Raw genomic sequence first — 25,652 nt, 5'->3', positions numbered from 1 at the left:
ATTATATTTTCAAAAAGGTCAAAAAGTTCTGAAAATCAATTCGTAAAGGTTTAATTAATGTGGGCGGGACCCACCAGGGCTCTGTCGCAATCTGATTGGGCTAAATCTAGCAGCTTGTCTGGGCTGGAGATACTGTCTGACTGCAGAAACAACTGCACTGCTTTCTTGCAGGGATAGCACGAAGCATCGCCGCTGCTTTAATACTGCACCGTGCCAAAACCACAGATGACCTATTAAGTCCAAAAAGATACACGGTGTTTTAATTGCTGGTACTGTGCTTGCGTAAGATTGAAAATGTTTCCGCCCCCAGGAGATGGAGGGCTGGTTTGACTCTGTCTCATTCTCCATAGAGTGTTATGAAACATATTCAAATGCTTACCTTGAGACCAATTTGCAATTATACGAATGTGGTCATTCCACATAAATACTGTAATTACTGCGTGTGCTCTTCAAAGATGTCCAAGGACTTTGTGGGGAAACAGATGTCGTGATATATAAAAAGACACGGGGCTCAGGTGGGTTTCTGCACTCGTCCTCATTTCATCATTTCATGATCATCATTATCTGCGATCTTCTCTGTCAAGTTTCCAAGAGGCAGTTGATGAATGCAGAGAGGGGTCCGGATCCCTAAGTAGCCTCGCTAGCTTCATGGCACCATCAATCCCCAACGTAGCCATTGTCACTTTTGTCAATACAGAGCTTTTATTACCTTGCTAATTCAATAGGAAAGTGGGACTGTTATATTTTACGGTGAAATATGGTCTCCAAATATATGACTTACAACATGGAGGGTGTTGCACGGTAGAGTAGATATTGCTCGAGTATGTGTATTCGAGAGCTCTAATACTTCCGTCTCCCCCTTTATCTTTCCCTTTTAAAAAAACAGAAATGTCTTTCTGTTTTTGTCGGAACACCACACATGACAAAAAAAAAAGCAGTGTACAATGGGCTGGGACTTATTCAGCAGGCCAAGTGTTTATATAATGTTCCGCGCAGCTCGGACATGTGAGGCCGGAGTACTAAAGTGAAGCCGTGGGAGAATAGAAGTCATCAATCATCTGAGCTGTGCATTTTCCTGCAGCGGAAGACAGCCTGAACTCCAGGCTGATGCAGTGAGGCCACAGTGTGGGACGCTGGAGGTTGACAGAGACAGGTAATTAACTAAAAATAATACGTGCTCGACATTGCCGAACAGAAAGAAAAGAAATAGGAGACACAATGGAATGAAACCTCCGAGAATAGCCTAGCCGGAGAGAGATGAAGGTTGCTTTTGCATGCAGGCGAGAGTGGATGCGGGCACATGCAGGTCCAACACCGGAGAAGGATCAAACTTGAAAGGCATGGGAAAGTTTCATTCGATTTTCAACATCAATATATTTCACTCACCCGCAGCCCTTCATGTGAGTTCTTCATATACGCAGCATACAAGGCTGGCAGCTCATCACAGCGGCGTTGGGGGAAATGCGATGTCTGATTGCTTGTGCTCGCGCGCGCTACGACTCGCGTTGGACTGGCGTAACTTGTAGAAATGTTCGGGAGCGACACTCTCGCGCAGCGCACAAGCGCTTTGATGTAAATAATGCACGTGACGTGATTGGTTTGAATGGGATGTGAAACTGAAGGAGTTCAATTATACATTCATTTTCATTGATTAAACGACTTTAGAAAAAAAGATGCAAAGTGCTGGGAGAGGACCCAAATTCATATATATATATATATATATATATATATATATATACTGTATATATATATATATACGGTACATAGACATTGCTTAAACCCTAGAATGGTTGCATGGTTTCACCCAACAGTTAAAAACCCAAAGGTATTCAATCTGCATTTACATGAATTGTTGTTGATTACATTTCAGTCTATCAACTCTACTCAATTATCAACGAATTGACTTTGCACTGAAATAGCAATTTAAATGGAAATATCTCAGATCTGTCTGTGTTTGTCTGGGCCTGTATTGTGGAGTCTGTTCAACAGTGTTATTGAAATCGGCTGGTAGTTATTGCATTTTCAGTTTTTCATCTCAGCTGTAATTTTTCCACTCCAAATACATAATTAACCCAACAAGTTTGACACAATTTTGATCAAAAGTGCCCTTTAATTCTGAAAAACACACACACCATCGCCGGTGCGTAGCAGTCTTGATGTGACCACTGGGGGTAAACATGCCAATCTGCTGGGCCTTGCCTCCAACTTATTATGTTACTTCAAAAAACAAAAAAAAGGCTTTGAGCCATCACCGATCAGAGGATGGACAGCTGTCCGTGGACAAAGGCCTGTGTGTCTTTGTGGACGGACGCCTGCCAATCTAGCTGTTGAGTCTGGATGACTGCCTGATTCCTGCTGGCTTTCTAACTGCCTCTCCTGTCCGCCTGTCCACTGCTCCGTCCTGTTGAACGTGCTTCTCTGCCAGGTTCACTTGCCTACCTGTCTGACTCCACTTCAACCCCGAGCAGGTCTATCTCTTTCGCCTGTTGAATTTGCTGAACAGGGTGACTTGAATGCTGTCAGTCCCAATAAGCGCACATGCGTCTTCTCACGTCTGGGGAAACTGGAGACTTTTTCTGAAGACTTCATACAGATACATAATGTCTTGAGATTACATGTGTTTTAATACAATGCATTGATACAATGTAAATATTTTACCATTTCAAATATGCTGAATTATTATTATTGTTTTATTTTTTATTTATCTGTAGAGTTTAAGCGAGTGGGTTCCTCCTGACTCATCATTTATTCAAGGCGATGTCTGGACTTTAACTTGTGCGGTCGGCCAATAGCCACCACAGACAGTATATAAGAAGTGGACATAGTCAAAATGACGTCACCCATTGCACTGTGTTTTTTGAAAGACTCAAGTTCATCATTTTGGCTTTCGCCATCTTGGTTTTTGGCCATCGCCATGTTTCTTTTTGACCGTCACCATCTTTGTATGTTGTCCGTCAACATCTTGGTTTTTGGCCATCGCCATCTTGGTTTATTGCAACCAGAAGTGACACGAGAGGGCGGAGCTAAGTACAACCCGACGCTGAACAAGACATTTTTTTAGGGAAACAAAATGTTACAACTTTCATGAACTAAAGAAACACAGCGAAAGGGTTAAACGCCGTGGTAGCGACCTGTCAATCACAAGGTAGCCCTGCACTAAAGCATACCCTGCTTAATGGTCTATTTGACTCTAAGGGGGACCATCATTTACATTATAGTGTATTTAAGAATAATTAAAACTAGCGATTATACATACACATACACTCAAGTGAGAACAAGAGTCATGTTTTTTTTTTGTATATTACTGTATCATACTACTTTAGCCAGTCTCAGAGCAGGTTTATTGTATGTATGGCTGCTGACCTAATGTCTACAGGTACGGTTACACGAAAGTCCATGAATAGGACCGATCGAGCTGTACATTTTCACATCCTAACCGGTACGAAGAGCTCCGTCAGTAACAGGAGATTTAGAGGGAAGCCAATCATGCGCAGCGCGTCCATGCCCACACATGGCTGTGAAGACATGTAATCAGTTAAGTGGAAACAGCTGAGAGGGTGTGCCGAGAACACATTGCATCGGTGACCCCTACCAAGGGGTCCCGAGATGATTTCTGGGTTAGGAAGTGAGAGAATTCTTTCACAGAAAATCCCTTTTTTCCCCCCTCTTTCCTCTATGTGAATGGTTTCATAGAGAGACATGAAAGCGCTATCGCAAAATACTTAAATGTCAGTAGAAAGATCATGTACTTTGTTCTTTAGTTTGAGGAACTGTTACAAAATAAGCAGGCTGGATAACAGAAATCCTATTGAGACACAAATCTGTGGTCTTTTTGTACTCAGTTCACCCACAGAGAACAAGGCCTCTACCCTCTCTTTTCAGACTGTTCCTCTAATTACAGTCGTTGGTTAATTAGGACGCACCATAGAACTGGATAACGACTCTTCCGAGAAGCAATGAATTGAGAGTTTATTTCCTTGAAAGATGCAGTGTTGTAATCCTGCATCCGTTTCTTGACACTGGGCCCTCGTGAAACATATTAAACTTAAAAAGATGGACTTCGGAGAGCTTTAACATTTTCATCTGACAGCGGTCAGATGGCGTTATGCGGCATTATGCAAGGATGACAGGCTAATTACACTTGACTCTTTGTCAAATCATAAAATGGCACATAATTGTTTCTGGTAAGAGTGAGCGAGTCTGCACAACTTTGGCAGAAGTGCTCTGAAAAGAAAACAAAAAAGAAAGATGATTTTAAAAAGCTTATCATAGGTATGGCTAGGTCGCCTTTCACGTCTTCATTTTATGTCACTTTAGGGCTGAACAGATGCTCTGCTGCAGGTGTGGACTCAGATGCGGGTCCATGAGTGACTCATCCTCCCTCACGCTTAGCTGATAAGTATTTTAGTTTTGAGACTAATGCGCAAAGTGAAAGAACAAGCGGTGTAGAGCAACAGTACTTGTATCAGTAGTGAAACAAGTAAGTGGCAGTACAAATGGCAAGAGGCTTTGAGGGTGAACACACCGCCAGGGGGGGAAATAATAATAATTGCTGAGCGGGAAGGTAGAAAGCAAGCGCACCACATGAAATGATTGATTTGAGATGAGCATGGCTGACGAGCAGCGACCCTAACAGAGGCAGCGAGTCAGGAAGCTCAGCATTAACGATGCACAAGGGTTTGCACAGTGGAAACTGGGGCAAAAAGAAAAGTCTTCCTTCTTTTCCAAGGTATTGTAATTGCTATATTGGTGATCTAACGCCCTCATTCAGCATGGATCAAACGCCGGTGCAGAAATCAGCGGCGTGGAACCAGAGTGTGAAACAGACAGGATTAGCAGGATGAGAGAGATGTTCTCTCAAGCACAGTGCATGTTTGAAGTCTCCCACACGGCTAATTGTCGACTGAAGACACCAACATCGAGAAGTTCAGCCTCCCCACTGAATTACAGATAGCTCGCTTGCCCTTGGCTCGCCTCCCAGTGTTTGTGTTGAAGGGGAGAGCGGCAGGGAGAGAAGAAAATGCCTCATACCTTAAGAAACAGCTCCCAATGTGCAGTGACACAGGTCACGTTAGTAACAGTATGGTTAACGTTTTTACATGTTAGCACAACAATGTGTGCACTTTTTCATTTCAGAGTGTTACATCATGGCCTTTGACTGACACAGAAGCGTCACATTTCAGTAGCTACGTCTGCTACGAAAGGCATTCAACAAACCCCACAAAATGCTTTCTGATAACATACATCTTTGACACATCTGCGAAAAATACACAAAAGCAACAATCCGCACTGTGGATATGAATCAAATTAGCAATTACAGTTTGTAAGTGCCTCAATTCACGTAAAAAGCATCGTCATTGTCACCTAACCCAACCAAACACATTTAATGCTGGGTTTTTACTATGACGAGAATCTTCATAGTTTTTATTTCAAGTAGTTTACACAAGACCTACATTGTGTGTAACCTGACCTGCCAGATGGTTTTGTTATACAGAACCATGCAATGATAACATTGTACAATACGTTTTGCTTTAATTCTGAGTACCAGGATGGAATATAAAGGGGAATGTCATCAGTCCAGGCATTAGTGCTACAGCGAGCATGTATTTTGCTATTCATAGTGGAATGGTGTCTGGCATTCCCCGCGTTTGCTCGATAAACAACATGCATGGCTATATGGCAATTTAACAGTTGTAATGCTTTTTTAATAAAATATTTTAATAGAAGATCAACTACCAAGATCCTATTGGCCAAGAGCAATGCCTGGCAGTCTGTTGCCATTTTATTGTATAACGTAGTGTACGTATTAAATAAGTCTGTTCTGCATGTGATTGGTTGATGCCTTTGTTCTCATTAGGAACGCTCAGAAAAAAATAACGTCATTTTTTCACCACGGAATATTCATGTTTTGTGTGAATGTATTCATGTCCAAAACAGCGGTTTGATAATGTAAAAATATATTTATTTGCAAAAAAAAATGAAGCCCTCCACTTTGTTAAGGCTTTAAGAGGTAATTAAAGCAAATGCGAGGTCAAAATACTGTAGCACAGTTGGCAGGTAGGTTCAAAGAGTTTGAGTAATTTCCCTCTTTGCTGTTGCGAGTTACAATTGTGACTGCAATGAGAACAACCTCAGCATTGTAAGACCCATTGAGTAAGTTGGTTAAAGGGCAGCACATTTAGGAGAAGTATAGTTGCGATATCTTTTGTCGAGGTTTTCGCATCAGGTGTCAGAGTTTCTCAAAAATAGGCACAACATTAATTAATTCAAAAACAGCTAAATGCAGTGTGACATTACAGCAAGTGGATGAGATTGTAGTTTGGAAAAGGTCAGCAGCAGTAACAAAGGGAAGAGCTGAGGAGGTAGAGTTGAAAGAGGGAAAATAGCATGTCCTGCCTGCAGAAATGTTGGGTAATATGAGACAGTACGGAGTCAAGTAGGGATAGAACTGCTGGGTAGATGGCAGAACAGGCTTGGCATATCACCAAAGCATTTGTAAAAAAGAAGATTTTGGCCACTTCTCTATCACTTACTCACTGGGGTTCAGACCACCAAAGGGGGCAGGATACAACAAATGAGCGGAGGTCAACGGATGATGATATGAGCTGCTAGACAGATTGAGCAAAGTGAAAGGAAATGAGAGGAAGAAGAAAGGAATTGTTTTTAAAAGAAAATGGCGGCAAGTCTTAACTTGTAGTGTGGCCATGTTCGAGATGGAATAAAGAAAAAAAAATGCAAAGAACGGAAAAGTGATGTTGAGACATGAAAAGGAAACATGAGTGGCACAGAAGATGGGGGTGAAGTGATACAAATAAGCCTCGCTGTGGGAAGGTTGAAGTGACATCGGAAAAATGAGGATTGGCAATTCACTAGAAAGGCTACTGACCACGCATCCATGTCAGGGTTGGACCTGGGGGCTGATAAAGGACAATCATGTGAAGAGGTCCGCGGTGAGGTATGGTGATGGCACGGAATCCAAATGATAGGAAAAAGGTATGAGTGACACATGGGAGGGAATAAACAATTCTAGCTCAGAGGAGATGAACAGGCCCCGAGCCGCCACGGCCCGGAGCCTGAAGGAGATGCAGCCGGGGATGTGAGGCGGTGGAGACAGCAAGTGCAGGTGCTGCCGCCCCCTTCTCGCCCAGTGATTTATGTCCACGCGAGAGCAGCGGAATGTAGGAACAAGATGGGAGCACATTCTGAGATGAACTTGGGACCGCTGACGGATAGCTCCCGTCCGCCCTCCGCACTGTTTTAGGCGACGAGACAGAGGGAAAGATTGCATTCTCAAGGATATATCTCAAGAAACAAAATGGAGGACAGCGGAGGGAGAGAAAAGGAAGCCGGGCCTTCACTCGCTTCTCCTCCAGGTGTTCACACAAAGAGTGTAAACGCTTTACACGTAATATGGCTACAGAGAGGCTGGAGCTGTAAGAGACCGGAGGCCAACATGCCACAGTGCTGACAGTAACAATCCCCTACAGGTGCATTGAATTTATTAGCAGATTGCAGAAAGCAGGGGAGGGAGGGGCACACACAAGGTGGACAACTTGGAGCCCATACTGCTATTCTACTCCTCATGTATGCCCTGCATAAGAATGACAGGCCTGTCTTTCACTTTCACAAATGCTAAATCTAAGAAATGCTGCTAAATATTAGGGCTCGTCGGGCTCCCTATTGCATCTCGTGTTACTTTTTTTTCCAGTAATTAGTGATGCTTTGATTAGCTTTGTTCACATGTATTTTTATTGATATTTACAGAATGTTATGTTAACACACCTCACATTCATAAGAGTACAAAAAGGAATTCGGCTAATGGCCTGATTTACGTCACCTGTGTGTGCCGGATTCCCTCCTTAGCTTAGGGAGTCGGTAAATCAGAATGAATGCACCTACTGGAGATCATTTGATTTAATTGTGGTTCGTGAGACTGCGTGTCAACGTTCTATTGGGAGCCTTACCATGTTGGCAATATGTGTACTTTTGTAGAGAGAATGGCTCACTTTACTTACTCACTCCTTTATCCACCTTTTCATTGAATTACTTGATCTTCTCCTGATTTGCCCTGAATGACAAAAGTTAAACTCTTTTCTTCTGCATCTAATTTCTTTGTTGACGATTCCTATACGCTTGTCTATGAGTCACAGATATTTCCAGTATCTTATTTTCTGGCGAGTTGTTGCTCTGCTGGCTCTGTAATGTTGATTTGGCCCTTGCCCCTCTGAGTCTGGGTTAATTCCTGCTTTATTTTGCTCACAGATGAAATATAAAAGAGACAGCTAAATTGCCAAGCTCAATCAAGTCAAGATGAAAGGCTAATGATAGACAATGATTTCAATGGTAAATTGCAGGCCTGCTTCGAGCTTATGCTGATGGAGAGGCTGCGAGGTAGTTTGTGTGGGGGTCCCTGAGAGAGGTGAGGTTGGGGGGAACCTTTTTATAGATACTTTCTATATGAGCAATATGAGTGTGAAAAAAATTAGCCATTTTATCCCTTGTGACGTGACATAGAGGAAGGCAATCAATGCACTTTTTTGTTCGCCTTCAATTGTTTGTATATTATCGTGCAACTGTCGGCATTAGCAGTTCTCTACCAAACAATGGTAACATATGCTTGTTGTCTGATATTTAGTTCCCTGAGACACATTTAAATATGGTGTAAACACAGTGAGAATCCAGGGGTCCATATTCATTACTATTTTCAATTATGTTTCAATTACAACTATCTTCGTCTGACAAAGGATATCAAAATGGAATCCGTATCCATATAACTTTTTTCCCTTTTTCACTAATTGAGAATATTCTTCTTTATTGCAACTCATGCCTTTTTCCGATAATCAAAATGCAATAATGTGAAAAGTGCATAATTCAAATGGATGGTTTGTACAGGATGAAGTACAGCCGTTGAAAATTGACTGTAGCATCCTCTTTTTTTCTCCCTTCCATCCATCCGACATCACTTTCAATGGAGTCTAACATTCAAACAGAAAACAGCACTGGAGGCTGCAAGGAGGCACCGAAAGCATATATGGGAGAGGGCGGGGCAAATAACAACAAAATGGCAGCTGTGATTGGTGGTCCCTCTTCACAGTCCTGCAAGTATAACGTATTACCAGGCGACCGGCAGGAAAGCCAGACAGGCAGTAACAGAAATAGAAAAATAATTTGAGGTATAGAGTCCTCCTCCTCCTCCATGCTGTTTAAACCTCTGCATTTATAGTCATTCCTCTGGAGAGAGCCTGCCAGAAATTCATGTGATGGAAATGCCGAAGGAATCTTGGAACTAGACTTAGTATGAGTGGGCTGGTAATATAAAAATATGTGGAGAGCTTAACCAAAATCTGTCTTATGCCGCTTGGGTTACAGCTGCCGATGGTGGGCTACCTAATCATCCGGGTGGGCTTAGCCCTTTCTTTACTCCCTGCTACAAATATGCCGGTTAATCATTGATGATGAATACGTTCCGCCACAAGCTTTGATTAGATATAGCGTGGAAAACCTGGATAAACTCAGCAGGAGAATAAAATGTTTAACCAAGAGTGGTACAGTATGTCAGGTACACAAGAGTGTAGCAGCTGAAAGCAAAGGGAGGAAAGTAGTATTCCCACATTGCTGTAGTCTGTAAAAACTGTTTCGAAGAAATTCACTTGCCAGTGAACAAACATTTCAAAGGAGTCCCACTCCTTTCGGGAGTATCAAACGCTACTTCTTTCTTTCTGTGTGTGTGTGTGTGTGTGTGTATGTCACAAAATGTGCATTTTTTTCCTATCCCTGTCTTAGTTAAATTGTGGATGGCCAGTGAAAGTATGCATTTCAGTTTGTGTGACGAATCAATTAGGCAGTGAGTAACTTCAGCAAGTCTGTGTGAAAATGAAGGAAACATATCAGAGAAGGATGTGCTATTGGGGGACTATGGGCATTAAGTATTTTCCAACTGTCCTGAGCCATAGCTATGTCAAGAAAAGTGTACAGTCATATGCTCAGGGGAAGCTCTATTCAGTGACAAGAGTCTCTTTTAGCATTCACATCCAGTGTCCAGAAGTGAATCTTACCACCATTCAGCTCTTGTCCCGACACAACACTGCTCATCAAAGATTGAATAGCAGTAGAGCAAACACACAAAGCTCAAAGCCTGTGATACCTGAGCAAAAAAACAAGCAAACAAGTACCTAAACAAGCACAAATGTCTCATCACAAACGGAATTTCAGAGGCTCAAGATTATGCGTGATGCAATCAGTCTCATTTATCTGTATGTCTGTTCACTTTTTTTGCAGCAAAAAACGAACTCAGCAGAGATTAAGGTTTAAGCGAATATGCAAACAAGCATCTGAAAACAGCAGATACCTTGTTGTACACAAAGTGATGCTAAACCACTTCTGTAATAATCCATGTGTACATAGTGTTTACCTAACCTGCTGGCTGTGTGGCTAAGTAATCAAGTAGCAGATTTAATCGTCAATCAAAGCAGTGTAAATAATTACCTCTGGTCGCAGCGCTGTGGACAGAGTTTTGTTTAGGAGGAGTGGCGGTGGTGTGGGTCATACCTCGCATTCTCGGGAGCCTGAGATGGTATAGGTGCAGGGTCCGGTCCCATTCACAAGCACATCCATGGCCTCAGCGTTGGTGGGCTTGTAGTCCACATAGTACTCCTGAAGTGGAGAGCTCAGGGTGCGCTCCGTCTCTCTAGCTTTCTTGCGGCGTTTGCGGGCTGCTGCCGAATGCTCCTGCAGCTGCTTGACACTGCTAGGATAGCGCTTCCAAGACACGTAGATTACCAACAGGATCATCGCAACAGATAGAAAAAGGGCAACGCTTCCAGCCACAATCTTGTGAAAGGACACAGGCTCCATGTCTTGCTCTGGGGGAAGGGCCACAGGTGGGGTAACAGCTGACAATGTGGGACCCCTGATAGATCCCTCTCCTCTCTTTCCAGAACCAGTAGGTGAAGCCAGAATGGCTGGTCGGCGTTCAGTCTGCAAAGGGAATCTGGATGGGGTTGGAGGGATACTCACAGTGAGCGTTGTCGCTGGATTTGATTGACAAACACCAAAAGCTTCGACAGCATCCATCACTTTCTCCCCCTGGGCTTTCTTGGGAGAGGCGCAGATCATTGTGGTCTCCTTTGCCCCTCTGAAGTTTCTCAGCCAGGCCGCCAGAGGACACATGGCAGGCCCACAGTCCCATACATTCCCAGCTAAGCTTATGGTAGTCAAAGAGATCCAGGCATCAACCACCTCCTGCGAGACATTGGTCAGCTTGTTGGAGTCCAGGTTGAGGGTCTGTAGGTTAGGTAGACATTGGTAAACAACAGCATCCACTTCCATCAAATCATTTCCAGACAGATCCAGTTTCTGGATGGAGGCCCAGGTCCAGGTGAGGCCCTGGTTCATTGAGCGAATTCGATTCCACTGCAAGTAAAGTGCCCGCAGATTATAGAGGCGAGGGAAGTGGGAGAAATTGATCTTTGAGAACTGGTTATGCTCCAAATGCAGCTCAGTGAGCTTGACTAGGCCTGAAAAGGCATTCCGAGTGATACTGCGCAAGCGGTTGTAACCCAGATCCAGGAACTCAAGATTTCTACAATCTTGGAACAGACGCATTGGGACAGTTTTTAGAGAATTTGAGCGTATGTGGAGGCTGAGAAGCTTCCGTAGGCCTTGGAACTGCCCAGGCTGCAAGGTTTGCAGCTTGTTGTACGACAGGTCCAGGTTACGCAAATTGGGGACAGGGTGGAATGTGGTATTGTGGAGCGACGTGATTTTGTTGGAACTCAGGATCAGCTCTTTGAGCCTGCGGACCCCCTGAAAGGCCATTTCATCCACAGAGGCAATGTAATTGTGGTCCAAGTAGAGCCAGATGAGGTGGTTGAGGCCTACAAACTGGCCTGCGCGAAGACTGGCAAGGCTGTTGTACCGTAAAGACAGGCCTTCGCAGCCTCCTGAGAGGTTCTTGGGGACATCACGAAAGGCGCTTGACTCACAATAGACAATTTTTCCATCACAACGACAACTCTTGGGGCATGCGCGTTCACTCAGAGATGGATTTGCCGCCAGCCACACCTGCATCAGGAGTTGGACCACTAACCAGCGACGCCGCAAAGCTGAGCCTACAGAGAGGGCAAGGGGGAGGGGAAAATGGCAAAGGAGAAAAAAAAGTTAAGCAGATGAGTTTATTAAAGAAACCCTAAAGCAGCATTTATAATTCTCCTTAGGTAAACAAATGCATGCTACAAACTGAGTAGCTTATTTTGTGTCCTTGTGTTCAGTACTGTAAATGATGGTGTTCACCAACCAATGGTTGTTGTTTTCCCGAAAAGAAAATAAGAATATATTTCAACACATCCAGACTGACTATATATTAGTTTTGTTTAGGTTAATTGCTGAAATATTTATATTTATTGATAGTAACATTTTGTCCTCTAGTTGTATTTGTAGTTTCGGTAGTCTTTGTGTCACCCCTTTGTTTGGTCCGATCCATCATCCACCACCCTTTGATTTCAGTTTGTTTGGTGACTTTTTGTCATTATTAGGTCAGTTTAGTCTGTTCAGTTCTCATCTATGTTAAGCGGTTTTCCAACAGCTGACCAACTTCTTGGCCGTAAATAACTGCGTTGATGTTTTCCAGTCACGCTTTCGACAGCAGAAGTTCAGTCTTAGTGTTACTGGATCTCAGTGCTGCATTCGACACAGTCGACCATGCCATACTCCGAGAAAGACTAAAAATCTGGGTGGGACTCTCTGGCACAGCACTTAACTGGTTTGAATCCTACTTGAAGGACCGAGAATACTTTGTGTCTGTAGCTGATTACACATCAGAGCTGACTAAAATGACATGTGTTGTTCCCCAAGGTTCAATACTGGGGCCTCTTCTGTTCAACATCTACATGCTTCCACTAGCTCAGATTATGGAAAACAACAAAGTGTGTTATCATAATTATGCAGACGACACACAAATCTACATAACTATGTCACCAGGGGACTATAATCCCATACAAGGGCTGGGTAACTGCATTGAACAAATCAACAACTGGATGTGCCATAATTTTCTTCAATTAAACAAAGATAAAACAGAAGTAATTGTTTTTGGTACCAAGGACGAACAATTGAAAATCACCGCTCAGCTTCAATCACTGATGTTAAAACCCACAAACCAAGCCAGAAATCTAGGTGTAGTTATGAATTCAGACCTCAACCTGAACAGCCATATCAAGACAATTACAAAATCAGCCTACTATCACCTGAAGAATATATCAAGGATTAGAGGATTTATGTCTCAACAGGATTTGGAAAAACTTGTCCACGCATTTATCTTCAGCAGACTGGACTACTGTAACGGTGTGTTTACAGGTCTCTGTAAAAAGTCAGTCAGAAAGCTGCAGCTCGAGTCCTCACTAAGACCAGGAGGGTGGACCACATCACTCCAGTTCTGAGGTCTTTACACTGGCTTCCTGTCCAACAAAGAATTTACTTTAAAATCCTGCTGTTGGTTTACAAAGCACTGAATGGTTTAGGGCCAAAATACATCTCTGATCTGCTGCTACCTTATGAACCATCCCGACCCCTCAGGTCGTCTGGGACCGGTCTACTTTCTGTTCCCAGAGTCAGAACTAAACATGGAGAAGCAGCGTTCAGTTTTTCTGCTCCACATATCTGGAACAAAGTCCCAGAAAGCTGCAGGTCTGCTGAGACCCTCAGCTCATTTAAATCAAGATTGAAGACTTTTCTGTTTGCTGCTGCCTTTAATTGAACCACATTCAATTCATATATGAATCAATTTCCTGCATTTCTGCATTTTACAACTGCATTTTATTTCTTACACTGCTTTTTAGTGTTTTAATGACTGTGTTTAATGTTTCAATGAATGTTCTTAATTGTTTTTAAATCTCCTTTTCTTTTGCCTTATGTTTTGATGCTTTTAATGGTTTTATGTGAAGCACTTTGAATTACCTTGTTGTTGAAATAAACTTGCCTTGCCTTGCCTAAGGTATTGTAGCCTGAGTGTAGTTCTGTTTAGTTGACCCCCTTTTATGAGCTCAGACCTAATTTACTTATTTTGACGATTGCTGGCTTTATTTTGGGGTATATAACCCCTCTTTTTTTAAATACACTTGTGACTCATCATGCCTGCCAGTTCTGCTCCTTACACTAGAGCAGCGGTTCCCAAACTTTTTAGGCCGCGCACCCCCTTCTACATCCCGACCGGGTTCGCGCACCCCCCCCCCCCCTTAATAAAAAAAAAAAAAAAAGAAGCAACAGAGCCTTTTAAGCCTTTATAGCCGCATAATAATCGGACCAATGAGAGAACAGTTTGCTCGCGCGTGGCATTTGTTTACAAGATTTAGTCCGCTGTTAAATGTTGCAGTGTGAACACAAACCGAACAAAGGGGCAACTGCAACAAAGCAAACGAACTGAAGGTGTGAAAACGCCCTGAAACACTGCAACAAAGTTTCAATAACTTTCAGTGACACAAGGCGTCACTTTTAAAGGGCAATACGGATGCGAGGACACACGCACAGGCTCAGAGGCAGATTATCACATTTAATTTACAATTAATGACCGACTAATGTAGCCAGGATGTCTTCGGACAAAGCATCGATGCGGCGCATGCGACACAGTGTTGTTGGACACCGGGATCATGTCCAACTTTTTTGCTTCTTTCTCCCCAATCATACATTCCACCATCTCTCTGGCAGCTGGTGAGCTCACGTCTTCGGCGATTGTGTGCGGTAGCCCCTTTCTCGCTATTCTGTAACCAGATATGAAGCCCGTAGTGCGTCATTTATAGACCAACACATGAATGAGACGCCAGTTGTTTTTGGCTGTTTTGTAACTCCTCCAATTTCGATATAAACAATGTAAGGGGCTTTTGACTTGCACTGGCATGCTTGGTGTTCAGGTGGCGACGTAAATAAGAGCTTCAGACTGTTAGCCAGAACCTCACTGCACACCACGCACTGTGGCTTTGGGCAATCTGCGTTGCCAATCCAAGTGAAGCCCAGACACAGCTACTTTTCATCATATTTCCTCTTTTTTTCCCAGTCTGCGCCGTCTCATCTTCCTCTGACTCTGGCTCGATTTCTTCTCCCCCCAACGCACCTCTCCGTTCCCCTCGCCTCCGATTCCTCTCTCTCTCTCTCTCTGTCCCTCTCCTCTTTTACGACTGATAGCTTCAGATGTCCCACCTGACAGTTTTTAAATTAAAATTACATTTTTTTTAATATTTAATATTATTACACCATCAGACCGCCATTACACTTTTCCTCTCGCGCACCCCCTAGAGGCAGCTCGCGCACCCCCAGGGGTTAGGGTTAGGGTTAGGTAATTTTTTTACAAAACTGGTTGTCCGTTTAGTATTTCCAGTTTCCATTTTTCCTTTTCTTGGGAACCCCCTACTTCCACTCAACTGCCACAGCAGTGTTGTCAATCAACCTGTGAAATGTTCAGTCTCCAAGGTTGTAAAATACATTGTTAACACCTCCCCCCCACGCGGACCTTTGTTCACCATCCTTATGACACAACTATTGACACTTAGGTCCAGTCACATCCCATTCTACAATTGAGGAGAATGTCCTTTACAGCAGTGATTCTTAACCATAGGGCCGCGGCCCATGATTGGGCCGCGAGCGCCACCTAGAGGGCCGCGAAAAACTTTCAGTTTTGCACCTGTGGGCCGCGAGGGCCGCGGGACCGCATAGGTTATCAATTGAAGACACCTGAGATATTACTGTTATCCATGAGACGCTCAGTTACAAGATAGCTTCCCACCACCTGGTGGCGGTAATGCGTCAGTCAGTTGTTTAACAAGCTGCAATAAGCAGAAGAAGACACTCAGCTAGCCGCTAGCCTGTAGCGAAAGTTATGGATGTTATTAAAAAGAAAAAATGAAGACGACAGTGGTGCCATACCCCCCAAAACTTGTGCACAAGTACAACCCTGACTTTCTTAAGTACGGCTTTGTGAACGGAGGCAACGAGGCAGAGCCGAGGGCTCAGTGTGTGGAATGTGGGCTAACGCTATCAAACGAAGCACTTGAAGCCTTCAAAAATAAAGCGACACCAAGCGACGAAACATCCAACGCTCGTGGGAAAGTCTGTTGGGCTTCTTGTTGTGTATGCAGGTTTACATACACATGATAATAAATGTCTTTGTGATCATCACATTGTGTCATCTCATTTATTTAACAAGGGTTTTGCCTGTTCAACACCGGCATCCTCGATCCCCTCCACTTCCGTTCCTACGGCTTGTTTGCGCAATACGTCACAAAACATGTGGACGGAAAAAGACACATTACAGACCCGACAACGTGCTAGCGGATGTTACCATGGAGCTAGTGCCTTCAGAAAACGCTAGTACTTATAGTACAAACCTTATCCTCCTCTTCCATAAGCCGTCAACCAACGTTTGCGTAACTGAGCTATTCTCATTCTCGTTTGTGCGCTCGGTCGCAGCCATTACGAACAGCAAGTCCGCTACTCACACACCATGTCTTCGACCATATATACATAGTTTTTGCAAAGGCTAAAAATAAAAGGAAAATAATATCATATCAAAATATAAAGGGAGAAACACCTTTAGTGTGTGGTTACCATGTGTCCATTTGGGTCTCCAAATGTCCTTTTAGAGCTCCGCCTGGATCTCTTCATGGAAGAAACTCTGTAGAATGGTCATACTTTGTCCAATCTTCTTCAAATTTGAGGCAGTTGTTCACTGATAGTGTAGTTACAGCCCTATACTGTCCTTTACCTGTACAGATACAGCCACCGGCAGTTATTTATACTGAAAGATACTTTTTATTTAATGCGGACAAAAATCTTAAATTTTTACTGACTCCAAAGGCCCACTGCTCTGTTTCTGTATGACCTACAGGTTGTCTGATACTTTTGATGCAAAGAGTCAGAGTGGGCCCGGGACACTTTGTACTTGAAAAGTTGGGCCCCGAGGTCAAAAAGGTTAAGAACCCCTGCTTTACAGTAAGCCATCAAACCTGGTGCCTTCAAACCACCACTGCAGCTGTAGATACTTTTTACAAAACTCCACAGCGCAACTTCTATGTAGGTTGGGGCAAAGGAAGCCTTGCCTAGTAAAGATAGACGCCTCTTTAGCTTCAGTAGATGTAAAGTGATTTGTCATCTATAATAACCAAAGTACATCTCACAAGCTTAGTTTTACAAGCATGACTTGTTTGGACCCCGAGGGTTCGTGACTTGTGTCTAATCATGACCATGATCATTACTGTGATTTTACTGTGACTTAAAACTTTGGAGACTGACTTGTAAATTAGAATTGACTGTACGTTTTATTGATTTATTTTAAAGTAATAGGAGCTGTTATATACTAAGTAATATTGGTTCTTTTGAAAATTGAATTTTCCCACTTAATGATCAAATAGTATAGCCAAAGTCTTATTTCAATCACAAAAACATTGTATAATCAGATGCAGAACATTGTGTGGATGCATGACCTCAAATAACATGCTCTTATCTGTTTCGATTGATGTAATTTGCCCCTGCATGTTTACAACGAATACACACTGACAACCAGTGTTGAGGCGAAGCAACTTACAATTTGCTCATTCATATCTCAATCTGTGTTTGTATTCAGTCAACCCATAAGCCATCATTGCACCAATGCCAGAGGCAGATAAGTCGTGAAAGGCAGCGTTTACAGAGCAAATTATCATTCACGAGCTGGTGGTTGTGCATACAATCCCGGAGGCGTTTTCAATTCAAAATTCCAGCCATTTCATGTATAACCAAAACCGAAGGAGCACAGGTTCAGCATGAATCATCGATTCTGCTTTCCATTGGTTCAGATTCAAGAAATCACTACAAACCCTACGGAATTACACAACTCATCTGTGCTGCAGAAAACAACTCACTGAATGCCAAAATGTGTCTGTGGAGAATTGCTATGTTTCTATGATGTCAATTTCTTAATCGTGTGTGTGTGTGTGTGTGTGTGTAGGCTTGTTTTACCTGTCCTGTGGGAACATTGCTCTGTTTAGACCATCACATTGTGTGGACTAGCCTTGCTTTTGGGGATAAATTGCTTTTCCATAACGTAAGTCATTACATTTTATGGTGAAGACTTGCTTTAAGTTTAGGGTAAGTTTAGGGTAAGGGTGAGGAAAAAGCTGGTAGCTGTTGTGGCAAGTCTCCAGCAAATGAATGTAAGTCAATGTAATGTCCCCAAAAGTCATGGAAGTGTGTGCGTGTGTGTGCGTGCGTGCAGCAGGGCTTCAAATACTATTTGAAAAGTGAAAAGCAGTGGTCAGTAGCTCCCTGTGATATCATTCCTTGTTCTGAGGTGAGACAGAGTTGTTTCCATTCAAATCGTTCCCCTTTACAGAGCCACTAATGATGTGTCATTAAGATGCATTGATTTCCCCTTGATCAGATCTCAACCTGAACAGCCATATCAAGACAATTACAAAATCAGCCTACTATCACCTGAAGAATATATCAAGGATTAGAGGACTTATGTCTCAACAGGATTTGGAAAAACTTGTCCACGCATTTATCTTCAGCAGACTGGACTACTGTAACGGTGTGTTTACAGGTCTCTGTAAAAAATCCGTCAGAAAGCTGCAGCTGACTCAGAACGCTGCAGCTCGAGTCCTCACTAAGACCAGGAGGGTGGATCACATCACTCCAGTTCTGAGGTCTTTGCACTGGCTTCCTGTCCAACAAAGAATTGACTTTAAAATCCTGCTGTTGGTTTACAAAGCACTGAATGGTTTAGGGCCAAAATACATCTCTGATCTGCTGCTACCTTATGAACCATCCCGACCCCTCAGGTCGTCTGGGACCGGTCTACTTTCTGTTCCCAGAGTCAGAACTAAACATGGAGAAGCAGCGTTCAGTTTTTCTGCTCCACATATCTGGAACAAAGTCCCAGAAAGCTGCAGGTCTGCTGAGACCCTCAGCTCATTTAAATCAAGATTGAAGACCTTTCTGTTTGCTGCTGCCTTTAATTGAACCACGTTCAATTAATATATTCATAAATTTCCTGCATTTTACTACTGCATTTTATTTCTTACACTGTTTTTTAATGTTTTAATGAATGCTCTTAATTGTTTTGAAATCTCCTTTTCTTTTGCCTTATGTTTTGATGCTTTTAATGGTTTTATGTGAAGCACTTTGAATTACCTTGTTGTTGAAATGTGCTGTACAAATAAACTTGCCTTGCCTTGAGGGAGTGGTATGTTGGGATTCACTGCTTATATGTGTCTCTCAAGGCAATATCATCAAGTGTGGACTTTATTACCACTATCATAGTGATGTAATATTAATATGTCACAATGGAAGTAGTACACACTTTAAATAGCTTACAAAATGTGTTGGCACGCACCATGATGATTTTTGTAACAGAAATGAACGTGTTGAGGACGAGCTAAAAACATGGAATAACCGTTACAGTTGAGGCAATGAGCGTTATTTGGATTTTTCTAGTGTTTTCTGTAATCTTTGCAGGATTTGTCAGAAATAATTCCCTGACATAGAGTGGCTGAGAGGCATCATGGGGCATATGCTATCTAACATAGCCATTCCGCTCCTTGCCAAGCATCTGCTGATCCCATATGGGTATTGACTGAGAGTGTGACTGAGGGAGGGAGACACACTTACTGTTTGTTTTTCAGAGGAATCTTTCATCATTCCTTACAGATGGAGGGAACCATGGAACTGTACAGATAATTTGTACTGGCTATTGATTATACCAGCAGATACATCAATCACGTTTCTCCATCTTGGATTCCAACAACTGCGATACATTCTCGTGAACGTTGCGGAGACAAAGGACGGCGATCACAAGACGCAGTACATCCGAGTGCAGCCAATTTGTTTGCTTTTTTTACAGTCCAGGTTTCTGAATGTAGCTTCAACTAATTTGCCAACAACACGTTGCATCAAAGGCAAAACAGGTAGAAACGGCAGACGAATGCCAATATAGAACAATGGCCATGTGTAATGTTCCATGTGCATTTAAAGCAATTTTAATAGACTGGGGAACAGAATGTGTGGGCTGTTAAACATGAATGCATGCTTTCTAAATTGTGTGTCTGACTCGCGACTCCCAGGAGGCTATAGAAACAGACCCCTATTGCTTTTATTTACCATGTGCATAATAGGCTGGTTTTATTAGAAGTGACTCCGCCATCTCATTCAGAATGAGCCTGCCTCACAAGACCACCCCCCCCCCCCACACACACACACTGACACTGTATGCGGTTTAATGAGTGCCCTAATGCCTCTGTAAGTCGTCTCCTTCCCTTCTACTCCTCTTATCTTATTCACAAAGGAGCACAAGTCACCCTTTGAGCTGTCACATCGTGAGGCTTGTGTCTCTATTACCTGATGCACCTCTCACCATTACTGTTCTTATGCAGGATCTAGTGAGATGAATAATTTCTCCCTCATTCTGTTCTCTGTCCTTTTTGAAAATATGCTCGTTATTCACGTCCTTGAACCATGCTGCCATCGGGCTGTTGCTAGAATGTGATGTCTATTCTTTATGCATCTCCGCGGCCCTTTCGCTTCCCTTGCTGATTTCCATGTTCGCCCTCCAAACGTCTTTTTTTCCTTGGCTCCATCAGATCCAGCTTTTAGGACACCTGTGATTCTCATTTTTTATGTGTCACCCTCTGCAGTTTATCTGTCTAGATCGAATACGAATGTAAGAGTCAAAGCTCAAGTTTGTCTCAAGGCATGTTCGTCAAGCTTAGTTGTGTAGCAGACGGCCTTGCTGTCCTCAGCACGGGAAGATAGCCGTTTTCTGCCTCTCAACCCTAACGCATGGAGAGAGTAAGTGCACTTTACTGCTGACCTAAAATAAAACCAAATGTAGATTCATAACTTGGCAAATGGACTCGCTAACTGGTGTACTTTGAGTGCACACTAGTGGCTCATTGCTATCTGCTGCCTGTCACTGACAAAGTGGCTACCAGCCTCATCCTTGACTGCACATAAAGGCTGGACAAGAGCCGAACACACAGGGAAGGACGTCCCCGGACCAGCCTAAGCCATCCTATTAGTCTCCAATTATCTTTGAGATGATAGCAAGGCCTGCCAAGTTAGGCCCATCTCAACAGTGGTTGGGAAACAGTGTGTCCTGGCGTGCCCGTCTTGTATTTGTAGCACTGATTAGGGTAGAAGATGGAAATGCACTACAGGGAGTATTATCATGAATACTGTGAACATACACACACACATACAGTATGACCAATCGACCTTCACTCTTCACTGTACCGCAGTGGAGAAAGTCTCTTGCCCTATCTGAACTCTGCAGTATGCCACTTTTCATTATAGTTACTGTGGTAACGCATTATATTGCTACATCTGCCTAAGTTTTCGAGACTGAAATGAATGTACAATCTAGGCTAATGCGGGTTGGCGATCGGATCGTATATATCGATTTTTTTTTCTACGCCGATATTTAAGCGACTTTAACTAACTTACTATCAGACCCACTGTGCATTTAGAGATGTTTCAGGTGGAATGGCATGTCCGCCCACTGAGCGCAATTAATCAGCACGAGCTACAAGTGAATATCAAATCCTTCATTATGAACCAGTTTGCTGTCTCTTTTCCATGGATATCCACATGCCCACTCAACAAATGTTGCTTTGCGCTCCATAAGAGTAGTTAACATTAGGGATGTGATTTGTATTGAGATATTAAAATAATATATTGATGGTAAAAGGAACAAGTAAATTGTGGTATTGTCGCACTATGCCCAGACTCCCAGGCTTTTAAAAGGGAGCTTGTTCTATGGATAGAAATTTTCAATTTATTTTCAATGTTTAAATGTTTCACATCCACACTCTTTTTATCAATGTATATCCACGTGATGTATAGGAAAGTTACAGTACTGTCAGTCTAGTTCAATAAACTCATCGGCGATCTCGAGTAACCCCAAATGGATGATGTGAAATGAAAGTAGAAGTGATCACCCAACCCTTATTCCATCCAGTTTGGAGAACAAAAGGTAAATGAACAGTAACCAGGCAACAGCTTTCCTCCTGTTCAGGGCTCAATATAAACTAGGTCTTGACCTCATATGTCAAGGTTGTTCTACCATGTCATCCTACAACAGCTCAGATACCCAACAAAAGAACAGCATCCTGGTCAGGTTGAACTAATGAATCCATAGTGATGGGATTGCATTCTTCACTGAGCAACACCCCCCCCCCCCCCGACAAAAGAGCAAAGGAACAATAAAAACATGCATAACTCTGAAAGTAGAAAATTGGCCTTGCTCTGGTTTTTCATTTGTGAGGATCACATTTGATATCCCCACACTTCCTCGAAGATCTGTTTTAGGGTTTATATTAACATTGTAACTGACTTCCTCCATGTAAGCTGTGTATGTAAAAAAACAGTATATTTATATCCCTTTGACTGGGACTATTGCCTAACATTGCTTATGATTAGATTAGTACACATGAAATGTTACTGGCAAACCTTTCCAGGGTGTAGCTCAATGCATCCAGGCCCTAAGAACCTGGACAGGATCAGTATATTGCAGGTTATGAATGCTGGATCCCAAGTGCCTCACAAGCAATTCATTTTTTTTTTCTTTCAAAACAAGTAAATGTCAATAGGAAAAGGCCCCATATCGCCCTCTAAGGGCCTTTTAATCCCCGGCCCTTGACTTGCTTTGCCATGGCATTTCAACAATGCTACCTGTTGGATGCTGGAGGGCTAGAAGAATGTCATCTGTTGCCCATAACACTGAGTACTGTGAGCTCGCCAGACGAGCCACTGTCGCACTGATGCAAAGAAACAGTGCATCTGTTTTCATTTTGTATAATGCAGACAGCATGTGGGATGTCATTCAGGCCTCTGAATTCATCTCAAAGCTCTGCAACTGCCTCATTGGCTGTGGCTTTTTATTTATTTATTTAATTTGTACAACCCCTACCCTACTGTTCTCCTGCAAGGGAGGTCTCCAATGATATGGCCCATGAAACATAAGTGCATTGCATGCTGCTAAGGAAGAGCATCGCTGTCAGCTACACTGGCGGATGACTGAGATTACGGCGACGCATAATCATGAAATAATTGTGGGCACCAGCGTGAAGCCGTGTGGTCGACAAGAGTTGCAGTTTCGGGGGCTGGCCTGAAGCCCTGGACTTGAAATACGTTTGGAGCAAAACATCTCAGTACGTCAACGATGCAGGGTTCTTTTGACACACTCTGGTATTAAATTAAGGAACGGGGGCCCATAAACTGGAACTATATGATTAACAATATATGGTTGCTTTGCAGCACACATAAATTACATCTGAGCTCCCACCGGCCCATACTGTATGGCTTTTCTGCGCTGTTGTAGCTTATATTGATGTGGTGCAGTAACCCGCCTTGGGTCGATACATCATGCGGCCTCGCAATTAATGGCACAGCACCACCAGTGAACTTGGCCATCTGTATACCAGTTAAGGATGGCTGAGGAGATTAGGGCAAGCCCAGACAATGAAATCAGACCGAGACAAAGCAAAAACAAAAGATGGAGGAGAAGAAGCTCAATGTTTAATTTGATTTTACCTGGAGGAGATACATGAATTACTACGACACAGCTAACAGTTAAATACCAAGAGAGGGACAGAGTGTGTGTGTGTGTGTGTGTGTGTGTGTGTGTGGGGGGGGGGGGGGCAGTGGTGGCGCACGCGTAAAGCTCACAGAACGGGGCGAAAAATGGTTAATTCTCATTATATATGATTGCGAATAAGGTGGTTAAAACACGTGCACGCGCACAGACAGAGAAACAAGATGATGCATTGCTGAAAGACTGATGTGTTTACACACACATACACACGCCTGCAAACACACACAAACACACACAGACGCAGAGTATATTGATAGATGGACGCGCAGTTTTCTGCTGGATTTTGGAGAGTCCCTCTCGGTGCCAGGTGCAGAACACGACGGCTGTCTGAATGAAAATCAGTCCGCCAAGCAAAAAAAAAAAGAAGAAAAAAAAAACCTGCACGACCCCCGCGCCTTCTTCAGCCCGCAAAGAGTTTCGGGAGAGGCGTCGGCACCGGGCTGAAACTGGACAATGGGGCTTCGTGCGTACAGATTAAGCCCAAATCAATGATTATGCAGGGCCACGCTTTATAAAGTTGACTGGCGTCCAGCGTTTGCCGTGATTAGCATTTCAGTCCACGCCAATGAGCCAGCGACTCTAACTAGTCATGGAAAAAAAAGAAAAAAGGATAGACCTCATTTAGACACACGAGCTTATTTGCTCTGCTAGCGATTGTTGAACCAAATATTTTAGCGCACAGCGTTGTGAAATACAAGTATAAGTACGGGCTCTGATAACATACCAGCAAGAAATGGAGGAGAAAAACACATTGCAGCTCTGCGACTAACAGGCTACACACAGGCTTCAGCCACATCCTTCAAGCTCCCCGAACCACTTCACAAAAGACACCAAACCCCCATACGAGACATTGCAAGAGTGCATTTTGAAGAAAAAAAGAAGACCGTTTTTTGATGCACATATGATTTAACCCAGGTTCCGCTCGGAAGAGACACAGAGGCGTCCTCGTGTTGTATTGTGAGAAAGGAGGACAGCAGGAGTATATATGCATATTTGTTTTGAATATGATGAAAGATGATAACACGAAACAGAACTCACCCATGTCCGCGTCTCTGTCAGCTCCAGCCTACAGGTTTTAATGGCTTCTGGTGCGCGACATCCGAGTCCGCATGACGCGCTCTCCACAGACAGGTACCGTCCTAATCCAATAGCCCGGTCTCTCCGCGCAGCCGCCGATTTCCAGAGCGCACCTGCCCTTTTTTTGCTCTCCCGGACCTGGTTGTGCTATCCGGTTTAGTTCTGCATCTATAACCTCGCAGCCGAACCGGGGCGAATGTCATATACTTCCAACTCCAGATTAAAAGAAATATCCGGTTTCAAAACTCCCTATCCATGTCTTCGCAGCGGGAGAATCGCTCTTTTTTTTTCTTCAAGTTACAGCCAAAAAGAGTACTGCAGTAGGCGCAGACAATAACGGAGCCACGTCCAAGTGATTCGTGTCAGTCTTACACGAAGAATCCGCGAAAATCCTCTCGCAAAATAAACTTCACAAATCGGGTGGCATGGTGCACACAGAAAAACCAACAAGACGTTGTTTTCCAAAATGAGTCAAGCAGCCCTTAGATTCCTCAGCCAAGTGAACCCCCGGCGTCCTCGAGGATGCTCAGTCGGATCCGCGCATGGCGCACAGAAGGAAAAGAAAGTAACGGTCGGGTGTCCACAAGTCTCTGCGAAACCGCCGCGAAAGGAGTCACGCGGAACAATCACCCATCCGAATACCCATCTGTTTAATTGTTTTGGTCCAAATCCTCCTCTCGGTCTCGTCGCGGCTCGGTATTGGAATGCAGGCGTGACGCCGTGGTTAATCACGTCCGCGTGTCAATGCAACTTTGTCAAGCAGAATCGGAATGCCCTCTTCTGGCGAGACCGCGACCCGTGAACTCGTCTGAGGGTGCGACGTGTGTTTGGGGAGGGTGCTGCCACGGACTACACCGACACCCCCATCACGGCGGAACCAAAATCCAAATATCACAAGCGACCCCTTCATTATTTTAATAACAGCCTCATGTGTTTATAAAAAAACTGTTTCCAAAATCATGTGTTA

The 25,652-nt window shown here is 43.5% G+C and overlaps 1 protein-coding gene across 1 annotated transcript in view; it reads right to left on the bottom strand.

Annotated features, from left to right (window-relative positions):
- LOC306792356 (leucine-rich repeat transmembrane neuronal protein 4) overlaps positions 1-24,650 on the bottom strand; it is a gene marked incomplete at both ends in the record, with an annotated part of 106,780 nt that extends 82,130 nt beyond the window's left edge. Inside the window, 2 exons of the mRNA XM_079289427.1 lie at positions 10,549-12,110; positions 24,647-24,650. Coding sequence (XP_079145553.1) covers positions 10,549-12,110; positions 24,647-24,650 — 1,566 coding nt within the window. The remainder of the gene's footprint in view (positions 1-10,548; positions 12,111-24,646) is intronic.
- Positions 24,651-25,652: the final 1,002 nt, after the last annotated feature.

This window comes from Melanostigma gelatinosum (assembly GCF_949748355.1).
Source record: "Melanostigma gelatinosum genome assembly, chromosome: 18".
Lineage (NCBI taxonomy): Eukaryota > Metazoa > Chordata > Actinopteri > Perciformes > Zoarcidae > Melanostigma > Melanostigma gelatinosum.
The sequence above is the reverse complement of the archived record's forward strand: the minus strand, read 5'-3'. Positions and strand labels throughout refer to the sequence as shown.